Source organism: Mauremys mutica, chromosome 4 (genome assembly GCF_020497125.1).
Source record: "Mauremys mutica isolate MM-2020 ecotype Southern chromosome 4, ASM2049712v1, whole genome shotgun sequence".
NCBI classification, from domain to species: Eukaryota; Metazoa; Chordata; order Testudines; family Geoemydidae; genus Mauremys; species Mauremys mutica.
The window spans coordinates 21,471,510-21,495,775 of NC_059075.1; the positions used below are offsets into that span (position 1 = coordinate 21,471,510).

The 24,266-nt window shown below is 46.3% G+C and overlaps 1 protein-coding gene across 1 annotated transcript in view; it reads right to left on the reverse strand.

Annotated features, from left to right (window-relative positions):
• The window catches only part of AMN (amnion associated transmembrane protein), a 49,961-nt gene extending 26,182 nt beyond the window's left edge, over window positions 1-23,779 (reverse strand). Inside the window, exons 1-3 of the mRNA XM_045012633.1 lie at window positions 23,674-23,779; window positions 17,151-17,269; window positions 17,020-17,064 (exon numbers count right to left, since the gene is read on the reverse strand). Coding sequence (XP_044868568.1) covers window positions 17,020-17,064; window positions 17,151-17,269; window positions 23,674-23,758 — 249 coding nt within the window. The 5' untranslated portion in view covers window positions 23,759-23,779. The remainder of the gene's footprint in view (window positions 1-17,019; window positions 17,065-17,150; window positions 17,270-23,673) is intronic.
• Between the last annotated feature and the right edge of the window lie 487 nt (window positions 23,780-24,266).

Genomic DNA, 24,266 nt, shown 5'->3' on the forward strand with positions numbered 1-24,266 from the left:
TATTTCTTTGGTCTCTATTACGAAATGTAACGACAACTGACACGTTTGCAGGACTTTTGGAGAGTATCAGCTAAAAACAGTTTTAGGGCTGTGTGTATGGATATAAAGACACCTCTGTAACCTAAGTATTGCAGCACAGTGCTAGTGCCTGAGAACTAGGAAGTCAAACCCACTAGAAATTGTTCATAAGCAAAAATGAAATTGACTAGCCTGTTTCCAGAAATGGGGAGGGGTCGTGGGGGGGAACAAGCAACTGAAATGATGAGACTCAAATTCTCCCTTTAGAATTAGGTCCATTTTAATAATCTAAGGGTCTACTAAGGACACAGACATGGGAATGGGTCTTTTAAAATGCAAGGCGTATAACCAGATGGAGTCACTTTAAAGGTCCAGCTGATTAATGAAGGTTACAGTATGTTGATCAGCAATGGCACCGTGACTGATGTGTCATAATCATCAATGCAGGAAAAAAATGTCAAACTTCCTTTGCTCACCCAAAAGAGCAAAGCTCATCATTACAGTTGACCGTTCCATCATCTTTATTTTCATTCACTGAGCCAAACTACGATCATTTTTTGCTTTGTCTAGTTTGTGCCAGATTTCCCTGTTTGTAACTCAGTGACTGCACCAGAACATTGGGCTCTGCAGTGCTACAAGCACGTGTGAGCTCTGCAAGCAGCTAGTTAGCAGTCAAGGCTATGTGCTGATTTGTGATATATTGTACCTAGACTGCTTAGCCCCAGCATCGAGTCCTTAGCTGACATTGCAGGGCTGCGTCTGAAAAGCAGCACTACAGTATCATTGAGTGACTGGTTAAGTTAAGCCACCACAGTAATTAAAGTATTAAAAAAAGCAGATTTCACTATCATCCGCCTAATTCCTTCACCTCTATTTACAAATCTGTCCTTGTGTGTGCTTGCCAGTTCCTTCCTGCAGATGGCAGCAATGTGCCCAAGCACTAGCTTACACACAGGCAGGCTTCCCAGTGTGGAGATAGCAGAGGCAGGGCATTCTTTCTTTAACTGGAAAGGGACATTTAGGAGTACAAGGGAGTTTGTTAATATCCTCTTGATGCAGCGCTGGGTGTTCGGAGAACAAGCTTTAATACAAAAGGAGTAGCTGGGTCAGTTAGGTCTGATCAGGTTGTTGGCAGTAGGGCAGGGTGACCAGACGTCCCAATATTAGGAGATTTGTCTTATTTAGGCAACTATCCTCCCCCCTCTGCCCCCCCGAAAAAGAGTGTCCCAATTGCTCTCTGGTCACTCTACTGTAGGAAGAGACAAGGCTCTGGGCCAAATCCATCTTTGGGTCAATTCCTTTGACTTCACTCAAGTTATGTCCCCGATTAACTTGCCACAAGGGGTTTTCTGCGTGGATGAAATCTGCACCTCCACTCTTGGGCTTGCTACTTCTATCCTAACCCACGCCCACCCGCATGCCTACATATGCGCACTTTCCTTGCACGGCAGCACCTCTCCCAGAGGGCCTCCTCGCATACTGCCTGCTACCTACTTATGGGCCAGATTTTCAAGTGCTCAGCACGCACAGCAGGGGCCTGGTTTGCAAAAGCACTCAGCTGCCATTAAATATGGGCCAAGGAAATTTACCAATGCCCCCACCACGCTGAGCTCTGGAAAAGCTGGACACATAAGAGCTGAGCACTTCTGAAAAACAGGGTCCTCACTGCTCCTTTGCACATTTCCAGAGCCCACGTAGGCCATATGGCCTTGGTCAGTCCAAAGTCACACTCAGACCTGCTCCAGACCCCTATCTGCCATGCCTCTAGGGCCTTTCTTTCTTTCTTTCTTTATTGTGCAGAGTTGAAGGGGGGAAAAGCCCCTGTTTTCCTCTATTATAATAATACTTTGCAAATATATAGCACAGCTCATCTTCAAAGATCTGTACAGCATCACTGGCGCCTTTCATCTACTGGCCTCTCATTGTGGTGACCACCTTCGTATGGGGAGGACTGGATGTGACTTTTGCTATTATCCATCAGGGATGCTGCTCCAGCTGGCCAGAGGTAGCCACTGGAAAGTAACACATGGGGCCTGATGCTCAGATGCTGTAAATCAGCAGAGCTGAACTGCTCTGATTAACACCCGCTCTGGATCTGGCCCATGCTGTTTCCCAATTCTGCCAGCAGAGGGAGCTCAGGACTGGAACTCGGGTCTGGCCCATGGCAATGAATAAATCACTGAGCTATACCAAAGAAAAGTTGGAAATCTTAAGAAAATCGTTGCAGGGCCTGGCCACCCTCAGGGTTACACTGTTATACCAGGAGATAAAGGAAAGAACATCTGGGTAGTGACAGGTGGAAGAAGCAGAAATGATCAAATGCCAGTAATATGGGGGTGGGGAGCTGGCCATGAAAGGAGAGTACCTGCCCCTTTCCTCGCTGTCCCTGCTCATGGATCACTTCCCTATGCTCAGACAAGGCATGGAGAGCCAGAGCCTCTGGTGAGAGACGATTTGTAGCAGCTTTTGCAACAAGGAAGAGGGCAAGTTGTCCTGATGAATCAGGAGAGGCCTGTGCACGTATCTATATGTTTGGGGGGATATAGACTAGTCCAGCCCTTCGGACCTCTTCCCGGCTAAGAAAGACGGGATTCATCCCATCAGAGCAATACTGGTACCAACCCATTATTGGAATCTTTGTGGAGCCATGGCAGGGTTCGAACCTAGATTGATATTCTGACCCCATTGAAGTCAATGGCAAAACTCCCATTGACTTCAGTAGAGGTAGGATATCACTCCTGGTAGATATTAAGGCAAAAATACTCACCTTAGCCATAACACAGAGAGTCCAGCATTGCAATGTGTCCCTGCCAGTTCACAGAATCATAGACTATCAGGGCTGGAAGGGACCTCAGGAGGTCATCTAGTCCAACCCCCTGCTCAAAGCAGGACCAATTCCCAACTAAATCATCCCAGCCCAGGGCTTTGTCAAGCCTGACCTTAAAAACCTCTAAGGAAGGAGATTCCACCACCTCCCTAGGTAACCCATTCCAGTGCTTCACCACCCTCCTAGTGAAAAAGCTTTTCCTAATATCCAACCTAAACCTCCACCACTGCAACTTGAGACCATTACTCCTTGTTCTGTCATCAGGTACTACTGAGAACAGTCTAGATCCATCCTCTTTGGAACCCCCTTTCAGGTAGTTGAAAGCAGCTATCAAATCCCCCTTCATTCTTCTCTTCTGCAGACTAAACAATCCCAGTTCCCTCAGCCTCTCCTCATAAATCATGTGTTCCAGCCCCCTAATCATTTTTGTTGCCCTCTGCTAGACTCTTTCCAATTTTTCCACATCATTCTTGTAGTGTGGGGCCCAAAACTGGACACAGTACTCCAGATGAGGCCTCACCAATGTCAAATAGAGGGGAATGATCATGTCCCTCAATCTGCTGGAAATGCCCCTACTTATACAGCCCAAAATGCCGTTAGCCTTCTTGGCAACAAGGGCCCACTGTTGACTCATATCCAGCTTCGTTCCCAGACTAACACTGGTACAGTTATTTACATACTGTTAGGTTCTGAGGCTGTAACAGCTTTAGTTGCTGGTCCCAAGAGAGGAGAGACATCCCCGTAGAATCACATTACTATGACCATGCCCAGGCCGGCCCCAAATGGGCTGATTAAGCAGAGCGTGCCAAAGGCAATAATAAATGAACAGAAATCCTTTTAATAAGGCTTAATGGCCTAGACTGAATGAGGGGACTGGACATGGCCTGTCAGATCATGTAAAGATGACATGGCGCATCCCACACTCTGTGCAGTGCAAGAAAGGATCCAGTAACTACCAGCACTGAGAATCAGCTGCATGCCCTGCTTCAGATCCACAGGCAAGCGGTGAACAAAGCCTTTTTCCTGAACTGCATCTCCTCCCTTGCTCCGCACAGTGCTCTTCAATGCTGAGAAACCCAGTGTCATGGACATTTACCATGGGAGAGCAGACTTCTGCTGTTGTTCCAGGGCAGCAGCACTCTCATTAATGCAGGGTCAGTTCTCCTGATCTGTTGGTTCATTACTCTTTACTTTGAGTTTATATGCACAACCTGCAGCTGCTGCACCTGCTCTGGGCAGGACCAAGCCTAAACTCATTCATTCTGGCAGCTAAATCCCAACGCTAGGGACAGCCAATAAAATATGGTTCCTAAACATAAACAGCACTTTAAAAATGGAAGGCTGCATATTTCGGAGCTGGGCTGGTCCACGCTGTTTGCAGCCAGAATGAAGGGTGGGCAGGAACTATGTGAACTCCCCGTCCCAGCGCTGTAGAGGCACATCGGTTCTCACCCACTTCATCGCCTGTGATCCAGACTGTGTCAGAATGGTCAAGTGGATTTTGGATGGAACCACATTTGTGTATGGATGCAACCAACTGAAACTACTAACATTTGATGACTTTGAACAACGATTCTGCACAACTCATGCAAACTTCAGCTAAATGAACATCATAGAATCATAGAATATCAGGGTTGGAAGAGACCTCAGGAGGTCATCTAGTCCAACCCCCTGCTCAAAGCAGGACCACACCAACTAAAAACCTCAGGCCTTAAAAACCTCTAAGGATGGAGATTCCACCACCTCCCTAGGTAACCCATTCCAGTGCTTCACCACCCACCTACTGAAATAGTGTTTCCTAATATCCAACCGTGACCTCCCACACTGCAACTTGAGACCATTGCTTCTTGTTCTGTCATCTGCCACCACAGAGAACAGCCGAGCTCCATCCTCTTTGGAACCCGCCTTCAGGTAGTTGAAGGCTGCTATCAAGTCCGCCCTCACTCTTCTCTTCTGCAGACTAAATAACCCCAGTTCCCTCAGCCTCTCCTTGTAAGTCATGTGCTCCAGTCCCCTGATCATTTTTGTTGCCCTCTGCTGGACTCTCTCCAATTTGTCCACATCTCTTCAGTAGTGGGGGGACCAAAACTGGACACAATACTCCAGACGTGGCCTCACCACTGCCAAATAATCTCTTCCCTTGATCTGCTGGCAATGCTGGAACTCTGCCTGAGACCCTCCCAAGGACAGCAGGGCCTCTAGTTGCAGTCAGTTCCTGGCTCTCTGTGGTACTGGTCCAGCTCCCATTGCTGTCGCATCCGAGCACCACACAATCTGTGAGGTATTTATCCTCACAACAACCCTGGGAGATAAAACAGGGTTATTCTCCCCATTTTACAGATGGGGAACTGAGCCACCAAGAGGCCAGTGTCTCAAGCCAAAGGTCTCACAGAAAGTCAGTGGTGAAGCAGGGAATTGAACTGAGGGCTGCCAGGTCCCAGGCTAGTGCTCTAACCACCTGGCCAGCCTACACTTACTGCCCAGTGAGAAGGCCTTGCCAAGCAGGAGGTTGTGTAGCCTTTCATTATAAGAGTATTGTGACCAACCCTGCTGCAGGGTGAAGCTGTGAGGGCTTTGGGACACCAGTCCCCTCTAGATAGCAGGTAGCTCACTACTCGGCTCAGAGGCAAGTGCTGTCAGTACCCCAAGCCCTACAGGCTATAGCCCTCAATGGGTTCCCATAGACACTCCCCTCTTTAGAGTAATAATGGCAAATGTTACTGCTCTGCCCAGGCCCCGCCCCCACCCAACCCCTTCCCCCAAAGTCTCCACCCTGTCCTGCCTCTTCCCACCTCTTCCTGCCCGGTTCCGCCCCCTCTCCTGAGCGTACCCCCTCCCTGCTCCTCCCCCTTCCTCCCAGAGCCTCCTGCATGCTGCAAAACAGCTGATTGCGGCAGGCAGGAGGTGTTGGGAGGGAGAGGAAGGAGTTGATCAGCAGGACTGCTGGTGGGTGGGAGGCGCTGGAGTGGGAGGGGAGCTGGCTGCCTGTGGGTGCTCCAGCCCTGTCAGTGCCTATGCAAGAGGGGCCAATTAGCATGGGCTTCACCTGGAGGGGAGCTAGGACGCAATGAGGTTTAATTGGGGATGAAGCTCACTTGGGCAGAAACAGGCAGGGCTTCTATGAAGCCAGCAAGAGAGAAGGTGGCTGCAGTGAGGAAGCCTGCAGTCACGCTGCCTGATACAAGGAGGACGAGTAGTACCCTGTCATAGGCAGTGTAGCAAAGCAGTAAGGGCTGGGAGAATAAAGCCCTGAATTGCTGGGCCAAGGGTCCCTGGATTGGAAGCTAGTGTAGAGGGCGGGCCTGAGTTCCCCTACAAGTCACCTTGGGGGTGGCATGCTATGGACAGTCCATTTGGGGACTCCTGGGGAGAGTTTGGAATGGAGACTTGGATAATACCCCAGAAAGGGGGAGAATTTCAATGTGTCTTGGCCAGAAGGCTACACCACAAAGAGGAAAGCGCTGCAGGTCTGGGCCCAGGAGAGAGGCCATGAAGCGAGTGAGTGGGACAACAGGCTGAGCAACCACAGGAAGGGGTGTCAGACCATGTGGTGGGCTAATTCCCGGATGGACCACTAGGAGGCAACAGAGCGGTAAAAGAGCACACCCTGTTACAAGCAGCTAGAAATCAAGGTGCAAATCCCAGGCAAAATGGGTGAAATCCTGGCTTCACTGAGGTAAACAGGAGTTTTGCCATTGACCTCCCTGGGGCCAGCACGTCACCCAGTGATTTTAAGTTAAAAGAAAAGGATCAATCTAGCAGTTCCTAACCCAGCCCCTATGAGGTTATTATGAGGCACAGAAAGACTTAATGATTTACCTGAGGTTCCAGAACCCATCAGTGGAAGAAGTGAGGCTAGAACCCAGGAGGGCTGACTATCAGTCCCCTGTTCTCATCACCAGACCAGAGCCCCTTGTTCACTGTGGATGGAAGAGCCCTAGAATAAATGTTAGGGTCTCTTTCCCCTGTTTTGGTCACTGTCCTGGATGCCTGGTGCACTGAGCTGTATCAATAGATTGTGCAGTGTTCCTGTTCCCCGAGGAGCACACCTGCAAATGAATAGGATTCCCCAGAGAAATCCATCTCTAGACTGTCATTTGTACTGACACAGCCTGACGGCACAATCTCGATTCAGTGCAGCTGGATCATTGCCAATAGCTGAAGCGATGGTCTTTTGCTAAGAACACAGCTGCTAACTCATTTATTGATCAAGCAAATAGAAAGTGGGTTTTAAAGCACAGATACCTGTAATGTGCCCACCAATTTTTTGGGTTGCTAAAGGCAAAATCACCACCCACCAGCCCAGGTCCTGGACTGATCTAACCCAGTGAGAGCTCTCCACCCCCACTGTCACTTGATTCCTTTCCCTCTCTCCTAAATCTCTTCTTCTTTCTTGCCACTTCCCTATTCAGGCTCAGCGACTTTTGTAGCCTTTTTCTAACACACGATTACATACCTGGCTGTCATGCAAACTGATCTCTCTAAGATCCACTGATATCTGGTCCACATACAAGTCTTTGGCTTTCCCCTTGATTGTCTTCCGTTCACCACGACCATTGCAAGAGCCATCCTAACCAATATCACTCTCAGGTCTCCATGGTCACGTCCATACTAATGTAGCCTAGCCTCCCTCGACTTTTCTTCAACTCGGGCAACCTGCATTAGGTCCCTCACAACCTTATTTCATTTTCTATCACAGAATGTCCAACCATTTGACCATCTCGACACTGCTTGCATCTCAACATCATCATTTCTGGAGTGGAAAGAATGCTGATCGCTGGTAGCTGGCCAGGTCTCTGCTCCATGCATTAGAACAGGTTGAATTACAGTTTTATACACTCTACCTTTTAACTTTACTGGCATCTTGAACTGGGGTCAGCTCCTGCCATTTGCACCAAATTGCTTTGGTATGATGCTGGGCATCGCAGGACGGCCATTGTCAGCAACCAGCTAACCTAGGTATTTAAATTCCCTTTCTGCTGGCTAATAATATGAGAGAAAGCTTTTGTTCCAGAGCTGCCTTATATAGGCATAAAACATCCGCCCCCATGATCCCTATACTCCAGATGCCTGTTCTTTTCTCTCTGAAATACAGCAGGATTATGGATAATTTTAGTCCTGTGGCAAGGAATGAGGTGATTGTGCTAGCAGCTACAATGGTTGCTATCAGCACAGCTCCACGCTTGTCCAGGTGTCAGTGGGGGCAGAACAGGAAGACATTGGGACAGTACAGGTGGCTCCCCATCTATAAACTGGGGCTATTTAGATTAACCCACTTTCATAAAGCACTTTAAGATCAACAGGTGAAAAGCACCATTTACTAACAATTGTTACTATTTATTATTTGCATTACCACAGGGTCTAGGAATCATAGTCAAGGATCAGGACACTGAGCGAACACAGAACAGAAAGACTGTCCCTGCCCCCAAAGAGTTGATGGTCTAAGACTGTAGACAACAGATGGATATAGACAGAGGGGGGAATGTAAGGAAACAATGAGACAGGATTGATCAGCACGACAGGCAGTGGTCTCAGCACACCAGCTATCTAGCCATTGTCAAGCCTTATATAGACCTCACAGCAGTATGTATCTTTCTTTACATAGCACAATACGTTTGTCTGTGGTGACAGGCAAATAAAGACAAAGTCCCTGTGCTGAAGAGTTTACATGCAAGACCCTAGTATGAATTGTTTGTATTGCCTCTCGGAGAGCTGGATTAACTACATCAATGGAAAAACCCATTCTATGGATACAGGAAGCGTCTACGCGACAGCTGCTGCAGGGACACAGGTGCTGCTCTGTAGCTCTGCCACTATAACAGCTGTAGTGTAGACATGGCCTTGAGAAGGCTTTTTTGCCCTTGAGAAGGCTTCTCCTATACAGTGTAAGGAATCTAAACAGAGTTTTGTTTTGCTCTAGTCTGTTGCTGTTCCCAAGAGTAACAGGAAATGATGGTATCTGAAAAGCTCCTCCACTAGAAACTGTTTTGTAGGGAACAACCATGCTCCAGGAGGGGTTGTGCTGCATGACCTCACAGGCTTTGATTGCAGTCCTTTCTCACATTCACAAGGAGTCAATGGGAATTCTGTTTGATTTGGCCCTGTAATTTTATGCACACATAGATACCTAACACACAGGTTCCTAAGATACCCTTTGACATGCACAGCTTTCCACCTTCATCACAGGGAAAATCACCCTTCCTCTCTGTATATTTAGCCAGCACTCCTGCTGTTTCAGAAGCTAAGGGACCTACAGTGCCTAGTGGACTAGTGTGAAACATCGCAATTCATTAGAACCAGGCCCCTGGAGAGCAATTGGCATTTCAAGATCAACCTCTACCAGAAACAGAGGAGTGTCCTGCTGCAACACTTAGTACATTCTGCTCTTTCAATTAGGTGACTAAAAATATAACCCGGGGAGATGAGCACTTTGCACACCAGCAGTCCTGCGCATTTGTGCGCTTGTTTCACCTAGCCAGCCTGAATAGCAAAGAGCCTGCATGAGATTGGCAGTACTAGAAGCCATTTGCAACGCTGACATCTGACTCAGACAGCGGTGAAACAGATGTTGGAGAGCGATTCCAGGGTTAGAATGCTAATTCCCAGTTGCATGCAGGCAACTCGACTGGTTTTTAAACATATTTCTTTCCCCTCTCTCTGCAGGATTGTGTGGCTCATGAGGATCAGCATTCATTCCTGCACTTTTAAGGAGGCTCAGTGTGCTAGGGTTTACATGCACATCTTGTCCTTATCACATTATTGAGGAGTACGTGTGCAAGGCACATTAACCAGGGAATGTTGTTTCACAGAAGAGCCTGGGCGCTCAGCAGCAGCCTCCGTAAGCTACCAATGCAGAGGTTGCTATGGCCACTCTTCTCCTTTCACATAACAGAGTGAGGAGAGAGACGACCTGCATACATTGGCTGATGCTGCAATAACCCCCTTGTTTACATCTGCAGAGCTTCTTCATCAATACCCACATTCAGCAGTGCACGTTCCAGCAGCCGCAGACAGGCGCTGCCCCATTTCACTCACTGCGGGGGAAGACAGTTACAAAAATAACCGTATGTTGACAAGGGATCTCCGAGGCCACAGGCCCAATGCAGTTCCACTGCACAAAGGGAGGGGAAGGATTCCAGGTGGTTGCCACAGTTGTGTGGGGCAGATCAGGCAGATGGGGGGGCAGGCTGCAGGACAGGGGGTGGAGCATGGTTAAGGATGGGGATGGAGCCAGACAAGCCATCCCTGTGTGGTCTCTGCCCCCTCCTCACAATAGGGCACACAGGGCTGCTCCAGCCATGTCAATAGAATGGCTGCACAGTTGCTTGACAGATTTGGGAGTGGCCCTGGAGACCAGAGCACAGGGCCGATGTGGGGAGCAGCACTGCAAGCCTCTCTGGCCAATGCGCCTCAGCCCTCTCCTAGAGGGCCCATTTCTGAGGGGAGCACGCGGTTCAGTCTCCATTGTCCAGCTAGTCCCTGTTCTCGGTGTGGGCAGCATCACCATCCAAGCCAGCTGAGGTGGTGATTCTTCAGATCTGGCCACCGATCCACTGGGAACTAACCTGAGGCTACAGAACTCAGTTTCAGTGCACTACTGAGCAGCCATCAGATAGGAACAACTTCCAGCCAGTACAAACCTAGGGTAAAATCTTGGAAAGCACCTAAGTGACTTTGGTGACTAAGTCCCATTGACATTCATTGAGACATAGGCGCCTAAGGGCCAAATTGTCAATGGCATTTAGGCACTTAACGATGCAATAGGTGCCTAGTGGGATTTTCAAAAGCACCTAGGCACCTAATTCCCATTGATTTCAATAGGCACTGGGCACCTCAGCACTTCTGGAAAATCCCACTAGGCACCTACTACATCTTTAGGTGCCGCAATAACTTTGAAATACTGCCCTTTAGTGCCCTAAGTGCTCAAGCTCTTTTTTTAAATGGCTCCTAAACCACTTAGGTACTTTTGAAAATTGTACCCCTAGTCTGGATTTGAAGTGGTGACCTAGAGCCAGGTTCTGATCCACTAACAACCCAAATTTGGCTTCTGTCCAAATTACTGAATTGTACAAGAAAGGGCCCAGTGCTGCCAGGTGCAGAGTCCTCCAAACTCCCAGCATGTTCATGGAGCCCAGCTCAGAAGCTGATCACTGGGAGCTGAAGGCCAGAGCAAGCCCTTCGAGACAGCCTATAGGACACCAAGCTTTATGTATATTGAGTACCTCATGGCCCACAATGCAGAGGGTGAATCCTGTATTCAGGGGCGGCTCTAGGAATTTGGCCGCCCCAAGCAGTCATGCCTGCGGGAGGTGCACAGGAGCCGCGGGACCAGCGGACCTCCCGCAGACATGACTGCGGAGGGTGCGGAGGGTCCGCTGGTCCCGCAGCTCCAGGGGACCTCCCGCAGCTGCGGAGGATTCGCTGGTCTTGCGGCTCCGGTGGAGCATCCGCAGGCATGCCTGCGGGAGGTCCACCTGAGCCGCGGGACCAGCGAACCGTCCGCAGTGATGCCTGCGGGAGGTCGACTGGAGCCGCGGGACCAGCGGACCCTCCTGCCGCCCTGCCGGCAAAATGCCGCCCCAAGCGCGCGCTTGGTGCGCTGGGGTCTGGAGCCGGCCCTGCCTGTATTCTCTGAGGCAAATTGCAACAGCCAGCTTCTGCTCAGCTCCTGTTAGACTGTCGCGCACAGCCAGTTTATGGGCTTTGTTAAACCTGGGCTAGATCCAGGGCAGATTAATGTGTGGAGTGAGATTTTGACAGGTAGCTCCTATGAGTGACAGCACTGAGGACACTTCCAAAGAGATGCAGCAGGCTTTTACACATTGATTTTTTTAACCCCAAGAGCATGAGATAAGTTCCTGTTTTTAAGATTCTAGCTGAATAAGGAGAGCACGCTTTCTCTCCCTGCATCACAGCTAAATGTCATTGCAGAGCCGGCTGGAATATTGAGTTACATTGATTCTCTACAAAATCCAGAATTGGCTATCAAAACAAAAAATGATAACCTCCATGTCCTATTTAGCCCTTCATCACTGCCTTGTACGCACACACACACACAGCACCAAGGTTTTGTCATGCTGTGCATTCCCATGTGAACAGGCAGGACACCACCAACGGCCATAAACTGGGAGCTCCCCTGGAACACTGCAGTTCATTCTGAGTGCCTCAGTATCAAAAAGATGTAGAGAAACTGATGAGAATTCAGAGATGAACAGCAAAAATGATCAGAGGGACGAAGGGACTGCTTTCTGAGGAAAGATAAAAAGAGCTAAATATCAAGAATTAGCTTGTCTACTACTCTAATAGACTATGGGTATGACAACTGTCTACAAAATATCTGAAAAGGGGTAAGACCTAGGAGAAAGGGAGATTATTTGAGGTGGGGACAAGTAGAACGAATAGGATGGAAGTAAGAAAAGGAAAATGGAGAATGAAGATGTGGAAAACTTGCAGAGAAGAGATCTATAAGATCCAGATCCTCAGAGGTATTTAGATGCCTAACTCCCATGAAATCACTCAAGTCAATAGGAGCTTAAAGTCCCTTATCTGAATTTCGCCCTTTGATTATACGGTATGTGAGAGCCACTTCTTTGGCCAAAGGCTGTATAGCGTCTCCATGGAGACTCAAAAGCTTAACGTAGTCCTGCTGATTTATGTGATTAATTTCACAGAAATATTGAGGCTACAGTCTAAAAAGGCACATTTTTGCTTTTCTCTCTAATCCTGAAAATCAATTTTTCTGATGACTCAGTCACCAAATTTCAGGCCATTCCTAGGAGTAAGAGGGCAGATCAATTCCTTGATTTTTAAAAAATCCTGAACCTTGGCATTATTTTTATCACCTGGTGACAAAGAACAGAGAACAGAAACCCATGTACCATACATGGAGAGAGCTGAGCTGAATCAGAAACCTAGAAAACTTGGTCTGATCAATATAGTGTAAATCTTTATGCCTGTTACACTTTGACCAAATGAATGGTCTGCATTATATATGGTGGCTGATTGGGGGCCTGATGTCAGTCTCGTTGTTTAGAGACACCCTGTTTTACAGCAGCAGCACTTGGGTCAGTATGCAAAGGGTCCTGAGATGGACCTTTAGCTGTTGTAAATTGTTGAAGTCAAAGGAGCTGTGACAATTCACACCAGCTGAGGCTCTGACCCCATATATTTTGTAGTGGCTTTTGACTGTAAATTCTTCCGGGCAAGGTTGGAGTCTTGTTCCACATCTTGTAAAGTACCACGTACATTTGTGGTGCCATTTTAATGTCAAAAAGTAATAACTTGGCACTCTGATTTGGCATGACTTATTTTAAGTCTTTTGATGGGATTAGATCTGGAGAGTGTCTGGACCCACTTTATAGACATCAGGTCCAAAAGGCAAAATTCAGAGTCAGTTGTTCCAATCGGGGTCCATTTCACAGAAAGGGGCCTAAGCAGAGGACTTTGGATTTAGTTGAGGATCCCAACTTCCCCGAAGATTGAGGGCTTTCGCTTTGGGTTCCTATCTCACAAAAATCCTATAAAACATAAATTCTGAGGCTAAATGACTTCAGCACATTCCCATTCATTAGAAGCCTATATAATATGCTGCAAAATAATTGTCTAAAGCTGAGGAGGTTCAGAGCCGTAATTAGAGCTAAAATCCCTCAGAGCATGGCAAGAATGAAATCTTCAGCTGAGATTCTCATAGCAGAGCTCCTGTCAGCTGATGCCAGACACATCCTCTGGGGTGCAAACTAAGGGAGCGGGGAGGAGGTTTGGGAGTCAGGCTGGAACTAAGGGTCTGACGTCACAGCAGCAAAGCTAGCAGCTAGTTAAGGGCCTGATTCTGGGAGGGCGCACCATCCTCAACTCCCATTAGCTTCCATGGGCACTTGAGGATGCTCAGCGTGTTGCAGGATCAAGCCCTCCATCATGTATATTGATAAAGCTGCTGTGCCGGTGAGATGAGTTATATTTACCACTCTAAATCCTCACCACCTAACGCCTACGCGTGGCAAGGGACAAACCTGCCTCTTAGACATGAACTAGTTACTGAGGTCAGCAGCAGCCTATTTATTTTTAAGCACAACTGCAGCATTAATTTCAAATGGCAAGTTCTGTCTAAAACCAACAGCACAATGTGGTGCTTAGATCAGGCAAGGTAACAGTTGCTTTAGTCTGCTTTAATAACTTGACCCTTTCTTAGTCGCTGTGGAATCCTGATACGTCAATGTTCCCTCATAAGTCCTTCAGATAAGACAGAGTTCCTATTCTATTACAGATGAAGTTGTTATTTGTATTAAGCTTTTATGATGTCTGTCTATTTTTTGTCAGGAAATATGGTCTGTCTTAGGTTTTTTTAAATCTTAGCTGTTACGCTTCTTTTTGAAAGGCTAATGCCATAATGAATAATAATAAACACTTTGCAGCTATGCACTTTCAACAGTGGATTGCAAAGTACTTTATAAATATTATCCATTAATCAGTAAACAAAATAAAATCTACTGAACCGATATTTAGCATTTATTTTTCCTGCTAATATTGACATCATTTAAAAACTCCGTATTATATAGTTTAGATAAATAGATGATAATTCCTCCAAGCATTTGTAGAAGAGTTAAATGTGGCACTCTGTGTTATTAAAGCACCAAAGCTATCAGTAGTTTAGGCAGCTTGTACAAATTATAATCCAAAATTTTATAGGGCCTATTTGGATACAGAGACACCAAAAAGGGGGGGGGCGCGGGAAATGGCCAGTTTTCAAACTACTTATGGCAGCTAATAAATAAATAAATAAATAAATAAATAAATGACAAGGACAATTCTGTCACAACTAGATCACATCTGGGTGACAATCCTAGGGCCTGGATGCTAAGGTGATGGGTACATTAGAATTGCCCAAAACAAATCCAATTATAATAGGTATAAGGACAGCTAGAAAAATCAGGTCACCATGACAACCTCAGCTGCCATTTCCATGAACAAATGTTCTTTGCACAGAAATCAAGACAGACTGACTTTGGTGTGACATGATCGCGGTTAACAGGACTATCTGGCTGCCTGCCAGGGCAGTGCACACATCACACAATTTGCTTTAAACTCCCATTTCCGCCCTAGATGATAAATTTTTGAAACTCTCTAAAAATGGTCACTATTCAAAGAGAGCTTAGTGAAGTGATGGAAAAAGATTTGGGACATTAGCTAAGCATGATATTTTTGAATGAATGGAAAGTGCCAAGTGAGAGTTCATACCTCTCCTAGTGTATGGAGCACCTCTGACATCCTGAGGAGCCTCTCATTGACAAGAAATAAAAAACAGGAAAGACCCATTCAGCTGCCTAGTTCATCCCCCTGCAAACACTAGTGCTCCCTACAGCATATCCTCAATCTCGCTCTGTCCTGTCAGTTTTTAAATGGTGCTAAGCAGTGATAGGATAACCTGGAACTACCACAGATTGGGCAGAGAGCCAGACAGGAAAGGCACACTGGTGTCTGGGCCCCGATGATATAGTTCTTATACCACACTCCTCACTATGGCCCTGATCCAGCCAAGCACCACAGCACCTGCTTAGCTCTATGCACATGGGTAGTCCCATGGAAGTCAGTGACTAGACAGACAATGAGCTCTGACTCAAGTGATAGGTCTTCCACCGCCACCGTTTCCCTCAGGAAGGCTTTTCCATCAATTTTTTTGGCACCGTACAGCAGCTCTCAGATCCGTTTGAGGACTTGATGGTATTTTCGTTTGATAGCTTTTGTTATGAACTAGAATGCTACAGCATACGGGGCCTCATGCACAAAAATTATTATTGTTAATATTATTTTGCCAATAGGATTTTCTCCCTTGTGGCCATCTTAACTTCTCCTTTTTTTCACCTGATCCCATGACACTCAGTTACAACTCCCTGCTGTTTTTATGCCCTTCAAATACACTCTCAGAAGGCAGTGAGTGCTCTCAGCTGCCACAGCAGTGAGTGGAAGATGAAGGAGCTCAGAACTTCTCAGCACTGGATCTTATTCATTCACTTGCTCAAGCTACTGTATAAATATGGCATTCTGTGCTGGTTCCTCCCTTCACCCCCAGAGCCATTATTGATGCTTTTTTCTGCCCTCCTTCCAGGTTAGTGCTATCTCTCTGGGATATGGATGCCCAGAACCGAACACACCTTCAAGGTACAACCTCACAATGGAGGAGCCCTCAGCCCCAGAGCCTTGGCCTGATCCCTCCTACATACACTGCCACCACAATGTTGCACTGAAGGATAATTTGATTTCTTTCCAAATGCCTCCCCTCCCACCAGCTCTGGTACCACCCCCATGAACTACATTAATATGTCTGGTTATCCTGGGGTGACTCTCTTTTCTGTGGTGCAAGTCAGAACCAGCATTTTGCTCCCCAGGGACACAAGAAGAGTGCTATTTGCTCAGCCTAGACAATGAATGGCTTCCTCGGAGAACAGCTCTGACATGGTTCCAAAAACAACCAATATGGGGCTGTTCTGTAACGCTCCACCCACCCTGGCCTTCCCAGCAAAACTCCAACCATAGGTGGTAGGTATAATAGGCCAGGGGAGGCTAAGCTGAGGAGGTGGTATCTGCTCCTCAGCTTCCCAGGTTCTCCCTGGACTCCAGAGACATTACTGATGAACCTGGGAAGCTGAGGAGCAGATACCACCTCCTCAGCCACTTCAGAACCTGCATGGTGCATATAAAAAGCTCAGCGTTCTTTGGGAAGAGCTTTTGCTTTTCCCACCAAGCAGCTCTGGGTCTTGGGAGGTACGGCTGGGGCCAGGTGCAGCCATGGGGTGGGGGGGGGGGCAGAGAGGGGCTTGGGCCTGCCTGGGGCTCCTCCAGCTGTGGGAGGAGTGGGGGTGAGTGGGCTCAGGGCTCCAACCATGGCAGGCGGGAAAGGGGGCTCAGGGCTCTGGCCACAGGAGTTTGGGCCTTGGGAGGAAGGAGCAGGGCCGGGGGCTAGCCTCCCTGAAGTGGGGGGGTCCCACCCACCCCCATGACTCCAGCTGCCTGTGAAAACACACCTGAGCCACCCAGGTCATCGGACGAGACACCAGAAGCGGCTAGGGAACCCAGGTGTCCTGCACTGCGGCAGTCCTTGTGTCACTTAGCTGGCCCTGTCTCATATTTTTGACAGCGCTCCTAACCACCACATTTGGTGCTGCAGTACGTGTCCTTACCATGTCTGTCAGAGAGTGAGTTGATTGGACAAAGACCGAGATCTCCTGCAAGAAATACAAAAAAGCTGAGGGCATTTTCTATAAGCAGGTAGAGATTGGCCCAAATGAATGCTATTTTGAAAATCAAATACCTGATTACTCTTGAAAAGGACCACATCATTAGCACATGGGATTCTGTCTTTATCCCAGTTGGAAGCATTTTCAAAATTGGTGTTCGGAATCCATTGTTTGTACACAGCAATCGAAGCAGCTGAGGCAAAGAAAGAAATGGAATTCAATTCTATTCTGTTTCTACACAGCAATTTCCAGACACGCTGTGGGCCAGATAGTGTATATTACTGTAGCTCTATTGAGGTCAATGGAGCTACAGGAACTAACACCAGCTGAGGATCTGGCCCTGCATAGGCCCCTCCCAGAATGAGTTAATACAGTCACACAAAGATAAACAACACTCAGCAAAGAAATGAGCTGCCAGTGTCTCAGACTGGAACTAGAGGGCCCAATCATGTCAGCTGTTCCTCGGATCTTACTCAGGCAAAATGCTCATCAACTTGCTGACTTTGCCATTGGTTTGCAGCCTACGCACTGCTGGTGTAAGAGCCTTCTCCTGTGCAGCGCCTCTGGACTGCCAACCCAAAGCATTCAAAACACCATGATTCAGGCCCCTCCCCCACCCCATGAGTTTGGCTTTAAAATAATCAGATTTGAATAATACTGCCTGTTGGGTCCTTTTGATCTGCCTTCTGGTCTCTGAGCTTTTACAGGCCATGTTTGCAAGCTTTTGTCTGCAGCCAGGAGGACTAGAAACTTTTTTTTTAAATGAAAGCTGAGATTCTCAAGTAATAACATGACTCCAGGAGCTTAAGAAAAACACCTCAATTTGTCAGGCTCATGATGAAATCATAAGAGTTGGTGACACTGGCTCCTGCCATGCTGAGCACCTTCCTTCATGTTCTTCCACCTCACCAGTCAACCAAGTCTACATCTCTCCTCTTATTTATCTCTGCAGTTGCGTTATTATTACTCATGGAAGGAGACAGGAGTTTAATTAGGTCAGGGCTGGGATTGAGTGTAGAGTAAGTGCAAAAGATCAAGAAAAAAAATGCAGATGATTTTAAACAAGAAGAGCAAGTAAGGCCTGGTCTAGACACGGATTTTATACCAGGATAACTATGTAGCTTACAGATGGAATTTTTTACCAATCCAGTTATATTGGTACAACCCCTAATGTGGAGACAGTCATAGCTATATAAATGTGCCCGAGGCCTGGTCTATACTAGAAAATTAGGCTGATTTAACTCAGTCACTCAGGGGTGTGAAAAATGCACACCCCCTGAGCAAAGTTGTTAAGCAAACCTAGGTCCCCGAGTAGACAGTGCTAGGTCAATGGAAGACCTCTTCCGTTGGCCTAGCTACCACCTCTTGAGGGAGATGGCGTGCCGCTGCCATCAGGAGAACCCTTGCTGTCAGCATAGGTAGTGGTACAACAGTGCTGCAGAAGAGTTTTAAGTGTAGACAAGCCATTATACGGGTAACACTTATTCTTTGCCCCATACAGGAATAGCTACACTGCTGCAGCCAAAGCACCTTTATACCTGTATTTTTTATTATTTATAAAGACAAGAGACAACAGAGGGATGCAGACAGACCGGAGCGTACAAAGAGTCAGCATGCTAGGCAGTACGGTAGTATAGCTAATGCAGTGTACAACTTTCCTTTGTAGACAAGGTCTAATTTAGCAACTGGATCTCATGGTGACTCAAGCACTTGTGAACAATCAATACCACCTAGAGTGGCTGTCAAAATGCCATAGTAAAAAATGAGGAAGTTGGGCCCAATTATTCAGTGTGGATAAACTACCTGACAAATGAAGCTGTTGCCTTTCTTTTATGAACTGACTCTTCTGCAGATGCCTTAGTAGTGCCTAAGCCGTGTTGTTGTAGCCGTGGGGGTCCCAAGATATTAGTGACAAGGTGAGTGAGGTAAAAGCTTTTATTGGACCAACTGCCCGTTGGTGAGAGAGGGGAGGACTGGTGATTTCTAAACATTTGCCAAATAATCTGGCTGAACCAGCCTCAGTTTGTGGTTTGTTCGCAAACAACTCATTTGGACTCTTCACTATTATTCATTACTCAAGGCGTGTGGTCAGCTAAGTCACATGATATTGTTTCTACTCCTTGACTTTTCATACACAAGACAAATAAACACACTTGTCTCGCCACAAGTCCTCTGCCTTGCAAATGAATATGGGAATTGCAGGAAGAATAGCCAGTCCCTAAACACTTGTGCAAACACAAACCTGTTTGCACTAATGATTGTGCATAGCAAATTCAAAGGAGCATGACAATGGTTGTACCAGGCAGCGGTTGGGAATTTGAACCAATGTTTATATACACACCAGATCTGCAGTATTCAACCAGCCTGCCTAGGCCTGATTAAATTATACACAGCCTGCTTCATTCTGCGGGGATAGATTTAAAGAGACTTATCTGAGACTTAGAGCATCCTTCTGCCTCTATATGCCAGAGATGGAATTTTCTGCATAGGAGCAAAAAAGCATCATAGCCTGCATGTATGTCTTAAATTAAGCAATGTCAAAATCCTCCCTTCCTCGCGATCAGTGAGCACAGGGGACATTTTCAATGCTATGATTAACATGTAGCTGCGGATCACTGATGGCTGAGAGAGAAGCTCTGTCTGTGCATGTACAATGTTTCCAGGTGGTAAATGAGAATGTTGTACTACCAGATACCAGTGTGTTAAAATTACTTATTATTTATTTCTATGGGGATTAGGGCCCCATTGTACTGTACAAACACAAAGACAGTCCCTGCCCCATAGTCTACAATTTAAACAACGTGGAAGGGGTGACTAAATAGACAAGGTAGTGAGAGGTGGAGGGTGAGTCCAAGGTAACGGAAGAGGGAGATGTGCTTGCCACAGTGGACAAAACAGTCACAGGCAGTCACCAGCCAAACCAGATGAAAATGAAGTTTGTCTTATCAAGTGTGTATATAAATGGAGTTCACACAGTAATTCAGATCGGGCCACTCCTTGTATATCTACTGTTGGAGTCTGTGTGACCCATTGAACATGCATTTGTGACATAGAACACTGAATTGGTTTAATCCTTTTTGTGGGAATTGTCTCACATTGTCTGATCCTGCAAGAATTTGGTGAATTCCTGACATTTTTACTAGCCCTCTTCTCAACCATCTCCCTGCCCACCATATTTTTAAATTATGGACACAGGCACAAACATTTGCTCTGATCAGTATAACCCTCCCATCAGCCAGCAAAAGTCACTAGTGCAGCAATATGCGTGTCTCACTCTGTCTCTGTCCCTCTGTCTGTTGTGGATTGAGAGGATGAGTTTAAGGAATGATGGTTCAAAGTCAGGACCACCTGCCATCCAACAATACTAATGTGGATCTTTTAATGATAAAAATGGGACATGTTTAGAAAGTGTATCTCACTCCAGAAATTAGCACGATCAAATGAAAGCTTCTGTCATAGAAAAGGTTACAAGATAGTTTCCATTCCTGTCTCCTGTTTTTGCACAGCATTTTTTAAACATTCTCCTTTGGTGCTAACATTTTCTAAGGTTGGTCTCTGAAGATGTAACTTACAACATTCTGAGTAAAATGATTTCAATCATGAGAGTTACTGGACAGTAAAAATAAATTTGCACTTTTCTCATGGTTAAAAATTCTAATCACTTTTTTAACCAGTAAAAGCAACTGTGCCATTACTTACTTCATGTGGTGGTGAGATGTTAAAATGAATGCTATGAGTGATGGGGAAGAGACTAAGTGGGGATTCTGCTGAAATTTTAGCAGCACCGAATGATCTCCTGTGTAACATAATTGCAACATTATTTTTGTGTGGCCTGGTCAGGGGTGCTATTGAGACAATCACTACGTATGGCCATATGCAGACTAGGAAAAAAAGGGGTATTTTTAAAATATGCAAAAAAAAAAAGCAGCATAGTGTAGACAGGACAGTTGTAGTTTTAACATGTTTTAACTGGTCGAGGTTTAAACCTTAGTGGGGAACCGCAGGAGGCAAACTCAGGGGAGGGGGCTTCCTAGACTGTGCCTCCAAGACCTACATATGTTATAATAACAACAGTTGCCTACTGAAGACAACACCTTACAGTGTGGTTTTATGGTCTTACTGAAACACACAGCAAAACAAAACAACCAACCAACAAACAAACCCCCCACTTCTCCTTTAACATTAGGGGCTGAAAACCATAGAAAGCACTTTCCAAAATTTCTAGTGTGTCCTGCACATTCTTATTCTTTTGTGACCCAGAGGCCCATTGGTACCAAAGGGTTCACTATTCTTTACAATCAACTGCTGTCTCAGACCTGAGAAACTCAATACACCTAATACCCACTCTCATAGTGTCCATCCAGGAAGGCTGGCATGTGAGGTCTCGGCTGACAGCTTGTAACTTCCCATTGTGAGGTGTGTATGCATGGGTAATGTTTAATGAATTACATAACTATATTGAAAACTATACCTTATGGACTTGGAGTACAAGTTAGTCACCAGGGAATCCTGTGTCTTGGTGATGGGCCGTTTGAGTGGAAGGGAGTTGTCACCGCTCTCTGGTCAGCCGGTGATATAATGCAATGTTCAGTTGTCTACCCTTGCCCCAACCCACAACTGTCAATGGCAAACCATCAAAGACAACAGCCAACAACTGAAAGAACTTCGAGGTAAAAAGGAATGTTATAAAAGCCTGTGAATAGAGACAACAGACTGATTCAGCATATCGCAGGGTGGAGGAAGAAACCGTGTCCATTCACAGAGGAGACATCTTGTTGAGTAGGGGTGTTTCATGAATGTTTGGATCCTGGTTCCTGGGCTCTGCAACAGACTGAACTTTGGGGGTGGGGGACCTGCTTTATTAGGCAGGAAAGATAACTATTATTAAATGGAGGCCCTAATTCACGTTTTCTGATTTTGGTTTATATTGTAACCATTTGTTTCCATCTCTCTCTCTCATTTCTAGTGGAACCTCTATTCTTTCTTAAATAAACTTTATTTTATTTTATTTTAAGTGCTCACAAGTGCGGTGTGTTATACAGGTACAGTGATTTAAGGTAAAAGTGATAAACTGGGGTACACTGCTTTTTTGGGAGCAGAGGCTCTGGGATTTCTGGGAGTAGCCAGTGTCAGGGGCTGGGTCTCACTGGGGAATGCTTTACAGGGACTCAGGCACTGGAGCGTATCTCTTGTTAACCTGCAAGACAAGGTCGGGCTGGCATATCCCAGAAGAGTGAGCTTGAGAGGCTGACATGCTGGCGGTGTTAAGGAGCTAGCGCAGGTATGACTCCCTCATGCCGGAGGTGGGAGGGGGCGGGGGGGGTAACTAGGTGACTCACAGTCCCGGGTACCACAAGAACTGTCACACCTTCATTAAAATGAAACTGTTTCTGTCCTTTACATGGGGAGGGCTGCATCGTAAACAGATATGCTGCTGCCCTGCTAACCCAGCCTTGCAGTGGGGGGTTTGCAGCCACACCATAGTGGCAGTAATATGGAGAATTCACTCCCTCCCCCCAGTGTGAATTCCAAAGCCAAACTGGGACCATTCCAATGCTAACATTAAGGCCCTGGTTCAGCAAGGGGCATACACACATGGCTAACTTAAAGCACACAAGTAGTCTAATTGAAGCAAACAGGCATGAGTCTGATTTAAGGCCATGAAGGAGCCTTAAATTAGGCAATTTTTAAAATCCATTTTAAGGCCCCTTTATATTGCCAGAGCAGTGTAATGAGACTCCGACCCAGTAGAACAAATTCACAAGTTTTAAATTGGGCATGTGCATGAGAACCTTACTGAACTGAAACCTAAACATGGGCATTTTTTTGTTTTGTCTTTTTCTTTTAGATGAAAACCCTACACAATTACATACAAAAAACTGTTAATGCAATGCTACAACTGCCAAGTTAAAATCCCCAAGAGTCAGGAAAAGGAAAGGTTAAAGTTCTAACAGAATGCAGAAGTTCATTCCATTGCATATATGTAGTAAGTTCTATCCCTGTTTTGCCGGATATATGTAGCTTACCTTATAAAGTGTATAATACCCAGTACCATAAAACATACAGACATATCCTAAGCTGCGGTAAATCGGCATAGTTTCCTTGCTTTCAACAAAGTAAGGCTGAATTACACAGCTGAGGATCTGGCCCCAAATTGCGCAACGCAGCCAAGTTACCTGAACTGTTGCAGCCTCAGTTTATGCAATTCCTGACTTTAACTATGCACGACAGTATTGCATTAATGCACCTTTTGCCTCTATATCAACATCACTTGACTGTTTAATCAGTCCTTTTGCTGCGGAATCATGGTCTCTGAATATTAAATACATATGCATATTCAACAGAAGACAGCTCTTCAGAGCCTTAAATAAAAAGAGCTGAGAAATCCAAGCAGCAGAGGTGCAGTGAACAGGAGATGCAAATCACAGCCCACTCGCTCTGTCTTTGTCCATTTGGAAATGAGTTTTTCCACTTGCATTAGAAATACGTCACCAAGTACAGAGTCTGTGACTTTATTCCACATTACCTAAAGCCTGAAACGGAAAAAGCCATTTTGCCTTCATTCTCCATTCTCAGACAGGTCCTGTCATTACTCACCAAGGAGCTGCACGAAAAGGAGGAGGAAAAACAGACCCTTCATTTCGCAGTCTGCTGCTAGCACATTCCTTCCCAGCCCTCTCATGAACTTTGGACTAGCCAGTGTCACATGATGCTTCATACACTTGAGAATCTGTAGAGGAGCAAAAACATTGGGAGAAGACTGGAGAACTATGATGCTTTGGGATACGGCTCATTTACACAGAGACTTGTCCAGTCTCAGAGACCAGGTTATTTTTAACGTCTCGTCAAAGCTCACCGATTTTTTCAGAGCATTGCTTTAACCTGCATGGAGCGTGATGGAATAGTGAGAGCAGGGGATGGGAGTCAGGGCTCCAGAGTTCCAGTCTCAGCTCTGCACTGCCTCGTTGTAGGCTCTTTGGCAAGTGGTCGCTCTATGCCTCAGTTTCCCCACCTGTGCTTGCCCACCTTACTGTGGTTGAAGATTCTTAGGCTGACTGTCTGTAAAGAGCTTTGAAGAGGTAAAGCACAGCACAAGTGCTAAGTGTTATTATTGTATGTCATGCTCCACTCCAAAATGCCTCTTATCTTATAATTCCTAATAGTAGTGTCAATGTGTTTTCAATTAGCGT